General features: G+C 38.5%; 1 protein-coding gene across 6 annotated transcripts; it reads right to left on the reverse strand.

Annotated features, from left to right (window-relative positions):
• Positions 1–1964: 1964 nt before the first annotated feature.
• cep78 (centrosomal protein 78) lies at positions 1965–13183 on the reverse strand. 6 transcript variants are annotated; one of them, XM_085294890.1, is made up of 17 exons: positions 13065–13183; positions 11663–11716; positions 10833–11101; positions 10557–10732; positions 10332–10404; positions 10124–10227; positions 9517–9691; positions 9308–9421; positions 8934–8998; positions 8739–8841; positions 7328–7442; positions 7068–7110; positions 6841–6984; positions 6649–6726; positions 5871–6052; positions 4345–4492; positions 1965–3949 (listed from the first exon to the last, which is right to left on the reverse strand). In XM_085294890.1, the coding sequence occupies exons 3-17, from the start codon at positions 11092–11094 to the stop codon at positions 3353–3355; spliced, it is 2379 nt and encodes a 792-aa protein (XP_085151016.1). In that variant the 5' UTR covers positions 11095–11101; positions 11663–11716; positions 13065–13183; the 3' UTR covers positions 1965–3352. The 6 variants fall into 6 exon arrangements, with proteins under 6 accessions (XP_085151016.1, XP_085151015.1, XP_085151018.1 ...); XM_085294889.1 differs by having other exon boundaries at positions 13082–13180; XM_085294892.1 differs by lacking the exon at positions 11663–11716 and having other exon boundaries at positions 13065–13170.
• Between the last annotated feature and the right edge of the window lie 1050 nt (positions 13184–14233).

Consider the following 14233-nt stretch of genomic DNA (forward strand, 5'->3'; position numbering starts at 1 on the left):
TTTGCTCCAGTTTCTCCACTTCCAGAAATTCTGCTGGACCCTGCAGTGGACTTGAACACTGCAATGCTCATCAGGATACAGCTCTGACTGTAACTAGAGATCCACATTAGAGAAAAGACAATGGAAACAAACATTAAACTTTAGAAGCACAGGAGCATCCCCAAATGAGCTTGCATTGGTTGTAGGTAACATGATAGGACATAGTGGCAGGAGATTCATATCTGACATATTGTAAAGTCTAGCTCCTTGAACACTAAATATCAAGAAATGAAGAATGGGTCACAATTTTGCACAGTACTGTAAATAAACAAAAAGATGAGTTAACAATACTTGTTATAAAGTGATATCTAAAATATTGGAAATCTAGTAACCACCATAGCCGAAGCAGCAAATCTCTTTAGTGTTTGTAGATAAATTCAACTTTTAAACTAAACTTTAATCATCTCACTGAGTCAAACTCATTCTCACAAAGAAGTGAATAGACTGACAATTCTGCGGAAATGAGCAGAAGCTGCAGGGAATTGTGCTGATAAGAGGTCAACAGGCTGAAAATTCTGCAAAAAAGAGGTGAATCATCAGAATTTTTGCAGAAAAGAGATGAATCAGCTGAATTTCTGCTCAAAAGAGTTTTTTCTGAAAACAGCTGAGATTTGTGCTGATAAGAGGTGAAAAGGCTGAAAATTTTGCAGAAGAGGTGAATAAGGGCGACCGTGGCTCAGGGGGTTGGGAATCGCATCTGTAACCGGAAGGTCGCCAGTTCGATCCCTGGGCTCTCTGTCCTGGTCGTTGTGTCCCTGGGCAAGACACTTTACCCTACTTGCCTACTGGTGTTGGCCAGAGGGCCCGATGGCGCGATATGGCAGCCTCGCTTCTGTCAGTCTGCCCCAGGGCAGCTGTGGCTACAACTGTAGCTGCCTCCACCAGTGTGTGAGAGTGAATGAATAGTGGTATTGTAAAGCGCTTTGGGTGCCTTGAAAAGCGCTATATAAATCCAATCCATTATTATTATAAGCAGAATTTGGGCTGAAAAGAGGTGAATGAGCAGAATTTCTGCTGAAAATAGTTTTTTTCTGAAAACAGCAGAAAAAACTAAAAATTTAAGGGGTGAAAAAGTTGAAATCTGTGTTGAAAAGTTTAACTGTTAACTGAAAGAAATGTTGCCATAAGCGGGATTTGAACCCAGGCCTCCCAGTCTGAGAATGGCTGCTCATCTCACTGAGCTAAAACACAGCTCAGCCCGGCAAGGAAAATCAGTGACCACACTGATAATGTGGAAGAAATGGGCAAAAAATATTGCATAAAAAATTCAATATCTCAAAAAGTGTGGAAGAAAAACACAAAATATCCGTGTATCTTCTTCAAGATATTTATTAGATATTTATAAAGAGATCCGAGGAGCTGCAGTGTTTTGCAGAAATGGCGCATCCCCGTGAGCAGTTATACTAGCAGCATGACACAAGGTAGGCTGAATTTGTAGCCAATCAGCCGAAACATACAGTCACAGAAAGATATCTGGAGCAACAAGAATAACAGGGATTTCAGAAATATGAGCAAGGTCTGGGATTTGCTGGAAAGTTGCAAAAAGAGAGATATCACTCAATTTCATGTCTCAGACGTCATAAACAGAAAAACAAAGTCAACATGTACACTTACTGATCACAACTACTAGCAGATATAGCTACCTCCCCCCCCCAAAAAAAACATAAAAAGTTACAAAATTAATGTAATTAATCAACCTATTTTACATATATTTCTGTATTCCAATTAATTCTGTGTCAAAATATCTGGAAACATATAAAAATTGAAACTGAAATTGGAAGCATTACGCACAATCTGTCACCTCTCCAGAGATCCGTTCTGTTTTCGGTTGACGTTTGGTGCTTACGTGTTAGGATAATGTGTCAGAACTCTGTGTGCGGGCGTGCGGAGGTGAGGATCCAAATGCAGGACTCGAGAAGACTGAATTGCAACTGAACTACAGCTTTATTGCTGGCGATGAACAAAACATGAACTGAACAATGAATGCTGAGAACGGAAACACACAGGCACAATCTGAGAGTACGACGGGACGCTGAACACTGCAGGACAAGTACACAGGCAGGAACACGAGGGAGCGAGGAACAGGTGGGAACATCCCGGAGAAATTAGACTTAACGAGACAGAGGATGCGAAACTAGAAACACTGATATAAGATCTGAACCTTCAAAATAAAACAGGAAATCCACAGACAGAATACAGACAGGGAACAGAAGGAACACAGTACAGAGGCCAGGGTGACATCAGGGGCAAACGAATACACAAGCTAAGAAATACAGACCCACAAAAGTCGCGCTTTGCTCACAGTGAGTCAGGACTCCAAAAAAAACAAAAACAAAAACTGGAGTTTAAATATTCACACAAAAAATATTTCAAAAGTACTTTAGTTGTTTTCCCAGCAGGGATTTGTTTAATTTTCTTACCCTTGTGACACTTTAAGTTGGATTTTGAAAAATAACCTATCAAAAAGATGGTTCCTGACAATGAGAATAAAAGTTATGTTAAGGTTGCATTACTCAGTAGGCAGCTGTTCTTGTGGTTCATATCAGATAGAAGATCACACTAACTCTAAGTCATTAAATATTAATAATAGTTTTCTGTATTGCACATGATGAACAAACAGTTTATGTATGAGCACATGTTGACAATGTTAAATGTCAAGTTTAGAATAAAGATAAGAACACTTTATTAGGTGTAAAATTGCAAAATAGTTTATTATAAACTAAATTTAAAGCAAAATAACAGGAACATTAAATTGTGCCATTATATACCATAGAGCCTTAAAAAAAAACCCTCTAAATATAAAAAATCTGTCATTTAAAAAAATTACTTTAATGTCCAAAGCTACAAATAAGTAAGAGCACATGTGAAACAAGGAATGACACTTTGCTTTAAGCTCCCATGCAATGTCTTGAAATTGTAAACTTTCTAGTATTTGATTGATTGCTACAAGAATCAGGATTATACTCGAAGAAACAGAGTTACAGATTTGAGAATGTCGCACTGAATTAAACTGCAGATTCCCTGCACTTTATGAAAAACTTCAATAAGACTATAAATGTAAATCTAAAATGTAAAAACAATAATATAAGGCTAATTTTTTAAATCACTTATTTATTTGGGTTTAAATGCAAAAAACATTTTGTTTCCCTAAACTGAAATGATTTGGACTGAAAATGCAAAAAAAAGAAAAAGAAAAAAAGAACAAAACATTTATAAAGGTGACAAAAAAAAAATCTACAATTTAAACGCAGCGAATATCTAAACATAGAAGAAAAGGCACTGACACACAGGGAGAAAGTTTATGGTCGCCTAGTTAGGATTCATTATCTGACTGAACCCCCAGACTCTCCAGAGATCTGACCTGCTCTAGAGCGCCTCTCGTAGAAGGGGCTTTCCTCTCTGACCCTTCTGATCCTGACTGACCTACTGTCACCAGCCTTCCATTTCCCCTGTTCCTTGACCCTACTGATCCTACAGACTCTTTGTCGCTTAAAATGTCACTAACACTTGCAGACGAACCACCTCGAGATCCATTGCTATGAGAAGCACGGTTGTAAGTGTAGCTGTTGCTGAAGCTGTATCCATGGGAACTGTTGTTTCTGTGAGAGTTGCTGTTGCTCGTGGGGTGGCTTGGCCGAGTCTGGGAAGTTTTACCAAAGGAAATATTATCAAAGGACTTTTGGCTATAAAAACTGTGTTCAGAGCCTGAGTCGTGCTGGGTGTCAGGCTTTGAAAAATGATTTGCTTCCTCTTCTACATCCACTACACCACTTGCTGCTGGTGCAGAAGCCTGAGTGAAAGTTACATCAAGTGACCTTTCTTTATGAAGGGCTGCTCTAGTAGGGGATGGAGACTTGTGCAATCTGGTGTCAGACAATCCAACGGGGTAGGCAGATGGGGCACCTCCTACCTAAAAACCAGAAATTACATTTGATGAGACAATGTGAAAAACGATTCTATTCTAACTATTCTAATCAAAACTAAAACTGAAGTAACATTAATAATGTCTCATTAACAGATACTCCTCTCATCCTGAGCTGCAAAAGAGAATGTGAATGCATTAAACTATAATTCTTGAACCTAACAATCTGTAGTCAAAGTTAATCTACATTTCTGCTTGATGTGCTTACAAATCTAATGTCCACCATTATCACAGAGGGCAAGTCTACAGTGCTGTGAAGCAATGATTTATTTATCCACAATTTGCGTACAGATTTGTGCGCAAATTGGCTTATGCAAACTTTAAAATATTCACCCCACCTGCCAACAGAACATGCTTCCAAAGTTTGCTTTGCATATTCTTACCAAAGACAGAGCATCGATCCTGTAACGCCCTCCAGGCGGTGATGCCGCACCATGCAAAAGTGGTTCTATTGTGGAGGAAAGCTGAGGTTTTCCCAGAGGGTGGAAATCTGACTTGTCAATTCCAGCCATTGAAGCTAGCTGACCTAAGCTACAAGAAATTTAAAAAAAAGACATGCAATCAATTAAAAATGAACTTCCAGAGTAGATAACCAGCTAATACCAGCCTACCTTTTTCCTACAACAAATGCAAATAAAAAAATGATTATGGTAAGATGTGACTAAGATAATAAGATATTGGGTACACTGGTGGTGTAACGGTGTGAGGGGATATTTTCTTTGAAGCCCTTTATAACTGCACCACAGCTAATCTGACTACTCTCACTGATCCCTTTATGATCCCAGTGTACTCACCTTCTGATGGCTGCTTTCAGCATGATAACGTCATATTAGTCTTTGAACATGACAATGAGTTCACTGTACTCAAAGAGCCTCCACAGTCACCAGATCTTAATCCAGCAGAGCATATGTTTGCTTAATCTATTCTATTAATAATTAAGGTAGTTCTGAAAGCAAAAATGGGTTCAACCTTGTGCAAGAAGATGCACCTAACTAAGTGGCTAGTGGGCGCATTTTAGATTTAAAAAGATTCCAGAATGATACCCTGACTGAGTGAGTAACTGACTCAAAGATGACTGCGAAATTATACCTAACCCATGGGCTTTGGTTTCCACGTATTAATCCAAGAAATGACAATGACAAACCTAGAGTTTCGTTTTGAATGAAACCCATCCTGTCAGAATTAAACTGCAGAATCAATATCAAATTGGCCAATATTAAAATTAACTTCAGATATTTCCGAAAGAAACTGAAATCTAAGATGCACACCTTTTTTAAATATCACTAGTCTAATATTTTAGAAAATACACCTGTTTGACATCCTATCCCAAGTCAAATACGAGCCATTAACTACACAACCTGTGGTTTTTCCAAACATAACAATTTAATGATACATCACTAACAGAAGTGTGTAATCTGAGTATATGCTCTTTCTATACCACTTGAATGTACTTACTCTTGCAGACCACATTGTTACACTATAAATGATAAGAGCTACAATAATAAGCTGCTTCATCGTGCAGCTGAAATATTAAAGCTACACAAAAGTTTACTCACAGGGTGCCAGACTCTAATACTCTACAAAAATCAAGCAAACACTTTTCTGCAATGTTTTGTACGATGCACAAAGATAACTTTATAAAAAATAAAATATAATAAATAACTGTAGGTATCGTCCTAAAACACACATTAAATGTAACAAGGGGAAGAAAGACAGTTAAATATAAGCCACTTAAAATGGGGATCCATTCAAAACAAAACTAAAAGCCAACTTCTGGCTCAAGAAGTGGAAAAAAGCACACCCACACATAATGAAACTGAAAGATTTTTAAAGAACGGATTTTCAGTAAACCACGTAAGTCCTGTGACAACAGTGGCATTTTGTAATTGCTGCCATTAAAAATACCCACCCAGCATCTTTGAGCAAATCCAGGAAAGCGTGAAACTTAGTGAATGATGTCTCAATGCTCTCCAGAATTGCCTCATCTTCAAGAGCACTGGAAGCCGGTGGTGCTAATGCAGAGCCACTGGCAGCAAGTGCCTCTGACAGGGAGTGATTGGCATCTCGAAGACGAGCATTCTCCAGCTCATACTGAACAGAAATTACATAAAGAATAAAGGCACAGTCTTATTTATTCATTAAAAAAAACAACCAAAAAACACGACTGTTCAATAAAACTGACTCTTCAATAAAGGACGAGCTGTTGCATTACTTCATGAAAAATCAATAAGTACCTCCCACCTGACTCACAAAGAATCACACTATTTTCTATAAACAACTTTGAGAATCAAATAACATGGGAAATAACACAGTTTCAATAGCAAAAGTACACCAATTAAACCAACATGCTGTTTTCTGTTAATTCCCTGGAGTAAATTTAAAACAACTTTAGATTTGCAGCCACTAGAATGCATCTCTCTTGCACTTATGAGGGCTCAAAATTGCTGGTCAAGAATAACAGATAAAAAAAAAAAAGTAAAAATGTTGACCCATTTTTGTGTATTTCAAGGGTCTGCGATTTGGAACATGTTGGTCAAATTAATTTTCAAAGATTTTAAGAAATCAGCTGATTGTGAGAGGGTTGATTTTCTATGGATTTTCTATGATTAAAACTTGCAATAAAAGGAAAACATTAAAAATAAATAACAGGCATAAATTTATCTGTATGTATTACAGATTTTATTTACCTCCATGAGCCTGGACTCAGCCTTCAGTCTGGCCCTCCGCTCTTCTCCGAGCCTCATACGGCACTCGTTTAGCTCCATCTACAGGGCATGGATCAGAAGAGCAGTGTGTGAGGTGGTTTTGTTTAATGAACTCTTCACATACCACATCTTTGACTTTAGAAGCAGCAAAAACACATTACAAAAATGACTAACCTGTATTTGTTCAAACCTCCGCGAAATGAATCTGTCCTTACGATTAAGAGAAGATGGTCTCGGTTCCACTTCCACCACTTCCTCTTCATCATCCTCCTCTGCCTCTGAATCAGACTCCATGGTAACTTTCACTGTGGCTGCACCCTAATAAGATATTAACATTAATGCTGCTGTTTAGGGCTCTTTATTCATTACGCTGCATTACACACAGACACAAGACAGCTTACCTGAAAGCTATGGTCTGTTACAGTAATTCCAGGAGGCAAACCTCTGCAGAAGCAAAAACATAGTATTAGTCTCTACATGACTATAATAAACAGTGAATGCTTTTTAAACATATAATTACATTCCCTACAGGTTTCCATATGCAGAAAAAATAAACTTCCAGACCCCCAAAACACACACACAATCCAAACTATCTTCCAAACTTATTAATGGAACATAGTTTTTGTTGTTTGCTTGTTGTTTCTTCTGAACATATCTTCACCTTTGGCGTCCAGCTCGTGCAGCAGCACGCCAAGGCACATGGGGGGTGCGTGATGGCTTAGGTTTCAGAGCAGCAGCTGAACTCCGTCCACCAGGAGATGGTCCTTTATGAGTGGCTGCAAAGAGAAGACATGTCCATGAATTCTGAGAAATCTTCACCTCTAAGAAGGGCGCAGCGTTGATGATGCAAAGTCCTCATAGTATTATGAACTGTACTTTATCACCATTTATTAAAAGTGCCTTGAGGTGTCTGTTGTGATTCGGCACTATATAAATGAATAATAATCAATCCATCCATCGTCTTTTGCCATCCAATTCAGGGACGTGGGGGGTCTGGAGTCTATCCTAGGAGTCTCAGGGCGAGAGGCAAGGTACACCCTGGACAGGCCGCCAGTCTGCCACAGGGCTAACACACAGAGAGAGACAACCATTCACACTCGCATCCACACATATGGGCAATTAACCATCATCAATTAACCTAACCTCGCTAACTGCATGTCTTTGGACTGCAGGAGGAAGCCGTAGGAACCCACACAAACATGGGGAGAACATGCAAACACCACACAGAAAGACCCTGGCCTGAGAGAGGACTTGAACTCAGGGCCTTGCTGTGAGGCAACAGTGCTAATCACTGCATCACTAGGCATTAATGTGCATTAATAATATTTAATTAAACTGAACAATGATAAATGACAAACTGATAAATCTTTGCTCACAGAAAATTGTTAGGTCCCTCCCAATAATAACACAAGATATGCGCAAAATAGTGGAAGTGATTATAATGGCCAGCAGAACATGTGTGTGGGCTTTCCATGAATTAATCAATGCAAAAATGATAAGAACTACATGCTTTGTGAAACTAGCAGATATTACTTGCTTCTAACAAGCAGGGTATAAACATCACACGCAAATAGATGAAAGACTAATTAATCTAGGTGAGTATCTACTGAAATCATCCTATAAATAAGGGCAAAGTCAACTAAACCATAATCAAACACATCACAAATTCAAGATTATTTTTGCACCTATCAGCAGGAGAAACAAAATAAAATCACAATGAATTCAGTTCTTACCATGTCTCCAGATGACTTAAAAATTTAATTTGAGAAGTTGAAAAGACACAGAGAATAAGCAATACTATCTCAAACAGACTGAAAGAAATCCTCCAGTGAATTTACACTGCACACATACATGCACAAAAACCCCCAACATAAAACAGAGAAATGTGCCTATGCTCATAAAAATAAATGAATAAATATCTGTTTTTAATAGGCTGATTTTAGGTGTACAACCAGAAATACTGAATTTACTGTGTTTTGTCTGACTAGGGAGACAATAACATGGAGTTACATGCAGTCTGTCTGTGTTTATCTGGAACATGGAACAAGAAAAATGTATGTATACATAAATACCTATTCTAAATGCAGCTTTCCCTCTGACTGTACTGGGTAATGCTCTCCTCCTTGGACCAGAAGCTCTCTGTGGTTCTGACGCTGCAGGCTTGATCCAGCAATACTGCAGGACAACATAAGGAAGACACATGCATACAAATACACCACCTAGAGCAATGGTTCCACCCCCCCGGAATATTTCTCCCAAAAACTTACCTCTGGTGACTGTCCATGACCATTCATTAGTACTTTCTCTATTATAGTTTTAATTAGGAGTTTATCTGAAAGGAAAACTCAAAATCAGTGAAGATTAAGTACCAGAAACATTTCTAGAAATTTATGTTTCGTTGGTTTAGAGATGAACTACTACATGACTGATGTAATTACAGTATTACTCAAATGATTTTTCTACAATTGGAAAGTGCCACGCACACACAGAATTTGGTTTGCATTAATATGTCAAATGGAAACGTAAAAACAAACCAGCTCAAGCAGTGGAACGAACAATATTTTATCAGATTGGGAAAAGTGCTATTAAGTCTGGAAAAAAACAAGAAAATGCTATTGCCTTGACTTAGGTAGCAACTTACCAACTAACGGGTTACCACGGATATCCAGCACACACAAAGAAGAATTCGTTTTCAAGGCTTCTAGCAAACGACGAGCGCCTTCGTTGGAAAGACCACATCTTTGCAGGTCCACAGCTGTTTTACAAGCCAAAAATCAGAAACAGAAATCCTATCAAAAATTTGTACAATAAGGAAAACAACAAACACCACAAACTCACAAATCTACTAACCTTTAACCCAGAGGTCTTCAGCAAGTTCACTCGCAAGAGCCGCAGCACCCCGGTCCCCAATTAAAGTGTTACAGTTAAGTGTGACACGGCGAAGACCTCCCATACCCTCAAACTGCGGCTGTCGATACCTCAGAGACTCCGCCCACGCCGTACCATGTCTTTGCATACCCTGATGCTTTAAGATAAATAAAAGGATTCTTACAAAAGTTGTGATGAAAAATTTTAAGACTCTTCCACTTCTATTACTGAACGAAAAGGCCCACATTGTCTTATTCTATCTTTTATTACATAATGTTCTGACTAACTGATAACTTCTCTCTCTAAATCTTCTAGGTTTAAGCTGCATATACACTGGAAGCGATTCAAGGCCACGTTTTGACTAGAGACCATAGAAAGTGAACAAGTAAAATCGCTTCCAGTGTGTATACAGCTTTACAATCCCTCTGTCAAAAAACATGCTGCTGTAATCTGCACTGTGCACCTCAATTTTTTCCCTAACAAACTTTTTTAACAATTATTATCTGGATAGTTTACAATTATTAAATAATCATCTCTCAATAAAAAATAAAATAGACTGCCAGATGACACTGAAAATCAAATACTATACCTTGATAATATTGGCCATGTGCTCTGCCCCCCTCCAGGTAAGACTGCATCCACTAAAATCCACTGCCCTGATGTTAGCAGAATACTTAACGCTTTGGCAAATGACTAAAACATATAGAAACATAGAGAACACACAGTTACACAGGTAACATACAATACAAACTCCTTTCCTGAACAAAATTAGGAGACAGTAATATAATTGCACATACCCTCTAAGCCCTCATCACTGATTGGACAGTTAATCAGAGATAGGTTTTCCAAGGAAGTGCTTTTTGCCAAACCCTAGATTAGGATCATTTCAACAAAGAACTTGTTTTAATAAATGTCCATTCTAAGAGTGAACAAAAAAGCAAAAACCACAGAAAAAGTTCTGAATAACATTTTTAAAAATTAAACAGTTACAATGCTTTGCTTTTAAAATGCTCTGCTTTCACCTTTGTTAGGATGATGAGGTCCCTTTCTCTCAGTGGAAGTCCATTGAGCTGCAGCGTCTTGAGGTTGGGAGAGACAGTGAGGCACTCTCTGAGGGCCTTGCACAGCTTTAATGTCATATCCTTGGAGCGAATAGCTGGAATCTTCCTCCTGAAGCTAGATTTAAGATATCTTCTATCTGAAACCAATGGTGACATTGTTGTTTTAAGTAAAATCTGAAAATCAACAAGTTTCTAACATAGACAATTAAAATCGTATAAACTGTTTCAATAACGTACCTGCCTCTCCAGAAGCCAAACTAGCTTGGTATGTGCTACTTATTGCTATGTGGTGCAGGTGTTTATTAATGGATATAGAGCTGAGAACGGGTGGCCAGTCTGTTAGCTTCAGCTTGTCTCCATTAAAGTCCAGCATCCCTTTGTTGAGGTTCATTTTAACTGCAGGAAGGGGGACAGATTCCTGCCTGGCACAGGCAAACTCATAGTAAGCCATAAAGTCCTGAGCACCCTGCCGCCGAATCTGAGCACTGTCTGGGGCCATCTTTGATCTAGGAATAAAAATATTCAAAGTAAGACAAAGAGAACTATTTAAATTGGTAGGAGTACTTCAAGATCACAGTAATGGAAAAACAGCACACATCACGGCAACTTTACTTTCACACCATATCGTATTTTTCATACGATTGCTTCAATTTAAGTAGAAAATTCTCCTATTTCTGTGTATATGATTACATCTTTGTCTTCTTCCTGAAGCTGGTCCTTTCAAGGGTCGACACACAGGATCACGTGCCTCCATCTCACCCCATCTCTAGCATCCCGTTCTGTCACACCAACCCTCTGCATGTCCTCCTTTACTACACCAAGAACCTCCTCTGAAGTCTTCCTCTTTCCCTCCTGCCTGGCAGCTTCATATTCAACATCTTTTATCCAATATTGTCCAAACTACTCTTTAATTTCACCTCCAAAACACTTAACCTGAGCCGTCTTTCTGATATACTTTTCTGATCTTGTCTATCCTGTCCACCACCTTAGAAACCTTTGCTTTCACTGCTGTTATCCTTCTGTCACAAATCAACACCTGACACTCGTCTCCAACCACTCCACCCTACCTGCACTCGCTTCTTCACCTCTCTCGTGCACTGTCCTTTGCCCTCGATTGTTGACTGCAGGTATTTAAATATATATATAATTAGACATCTGCTGAAAAAGTTCTCATTCTTAAACAAGTGCTTGTTCAAAGGGGTTCTCTGATTCTTTCAATTTTCTTTATATTATTGCTATAAAAATGACACTGAATTGAAATTGAACTGAATTAATTTACAAAACTTGTTCAACTTTATTCACGTATTGCTATATCATAACATTTACAGACACAGCAACAAGTATGTGGGGTGGCCATATGCGAGCCACTAAAAATATTGAGGTGGCACACCAGAAACAGAATTTACAGTTGGGTATGAAAGTACATTATATTATTTTATTTTGATTAAATCCAGTTGTGTAATGCATGAAGTCACAATTAAAAACAGCAGCTCTAGACCCTGATGCTGACATTCACTGCTAGCATAGACAGTCTTTGGTTGCTAGGAGCCGAGCTGAGCTAACGCCACTGGTTTAACCTTAGCTCTAGGTTACTTGAAAATATGACAAAATAATTAATCTAAAAGAATGATATTCCTACTTAATTTCCTGCTAATAAAGTTTATATCATGTCTATGAAGGTATTAAAGTTTATATCACTGAAAATAGGTAAATATGAAAACCAAATGAGATTTTGAAATCTATATTAATCAGTTTCAACTGATCGACTGATCAATTAATTGAGTGGAAGTCCCAGGATGGCTTCACTGATTCTCAGCAGAGCTGACTAGAAGCAGCTTAAGATTCACTCTCCCAGACTGGAGTTCACTTTAACAGCAAACTTGTTCATGAAATACAAATAAATATTAGATCATTAGATTTCCATGTTGGCCCTGAGATGCACAGTGATCTGTCCAGGGACTGGCACCAGCTTTTCTGCACCCTTATTACATTATTCCCAACATAGGGCAGTCAGGGGGAGCCAGCAAATTTTGGGGGTTAGCCAGTGCCTCCTCTGGGCCCGCAGAACAAATAAGCTATCAAAATATTTCGATAGCTTTGTTATGTAACTGGCCAGTTATCACTATTAAGCCAAGCCATAACCAGCCCTTCATCTGAAGACCATACACAGATCACAAGTTTTCGTTAACATTTCAATGTTAACCTTACAATAAAGCTAATCGTTGACTTTCACTGATTTTGAATCTTCACCAATTATCTATGCACAGTGTAACCGCTTTCTCTCATTAAGTGCAGAGCGCTAAGGTTAAACCAGTGGCGTTAGCTCAGCTCGGCTCCTAGCAACCAAAGACTGTCTATGCTAACAGTCAATGTCAGCATCAGGGTCTAGAGCTGCTGTTTTTAATTGTGACTTCATGCATTACACAACTGGATTTAATCAAAATAAAATAATATAATGTACTTTCATACCCAACTAAAGACTATACCGTCGCGGGACTGATGTATGACTTTTCCTCGACGTTGCTTGACAACTTCAGCGGTCTGTTATTGTTGACAACATAAACGACCGCTCAAAAGTGGCGCTGTAGTGCCAGCAAACCCACGCCCACTTCTTCTTCAGTGTACCATTTGCAGCTCTAGCCAGAGATCTGCTGCCATCTATCAAAGCGGAGCGGTAAAACATATCACAGGGAGTCACAGCCAATGACTGTACGGTCATAACCTATTTAGAGAAGCTTGAGTACATAATAAACTATCCAGTTGTAAAACAGATGACACAGAAGTTAAAACAGAAGTTAATCTGCATTCCCCACTGGGCCTAAATTTTAGGAAATAAATGTGTACAATAACCGTTTTGGCTAAGCAAATTTGTGCAAAAATGGATTTGGATTTAAATGCACTGATATAGATATCCCAATTCTGGTGAATCAACCACTCCTAGTTGAATGAATGTGATGTTAAAAGTTTCTTTCTGCCATTTAGAAATCAGAAATCAGAAAGGGTTTTATTGCCAAATGTTGAGCAGGTTTACAACATTAGGAAATTGCTGCGGTACTTAGTGCAGCACTGCGGTACTTAGTGCGTTATAGTTAAACTGTGGATGCTCCAATTCTACTTAAAGGAACACACAGCCACTCTCCATATCCTGTTTGGGAGGAACAGCCACAACCTTCAATTACGTCATTCTAAGAAGTGAATTCAGTGAAACAGTCTTCTATGTAATCATTTCCTTTTTGGTCATTTTGTTGACTGCTTTAGCACTACCTTTATGCGATTTTGAAGCAGATACAATATTCACATCATTTATGACTTGAAAAAGATAATAATACTAGAAATTAATGTTGTATTTTTACGTTTTGTATAATGTATTTAAACAATTCCAATACAGTAAAAATTAGGGCATTTGACAGCTCTAAAATGCACTAAACTATTTTTTAAAGACTCTCTCATATTCACATTACACAGTCAACTTTCTTGAAAGTTGTCCAGGATGAGACAATGAACTAACTTTCTTGGGGCCATCAGTCAGGTGGCACGTCTCACATGTAAGAAAGCATTGTCTTTGTTTGGCAGACTGCAGGGAAAGGCTGCATTGAGCAGTTGTGTTTGTTGAATGTAAGATAAACAGATTTGTGAAA

This window comes from Mchenga conophoros, linkage group LG12 (assembly GCF_057382185.1).
Source record: "Mchenga conophoros isolate Kocher_MC1m ecotype Shallow Benthic linkage group LG12, M_conophoros_male_GT1.1, whole genome shotgun sequence".
NCBI lineage: Eukaryota > Metazoa > Chordata > Actinopteri > Cichliformes > Cichlidae > Mchenga > Mchenga conophoros.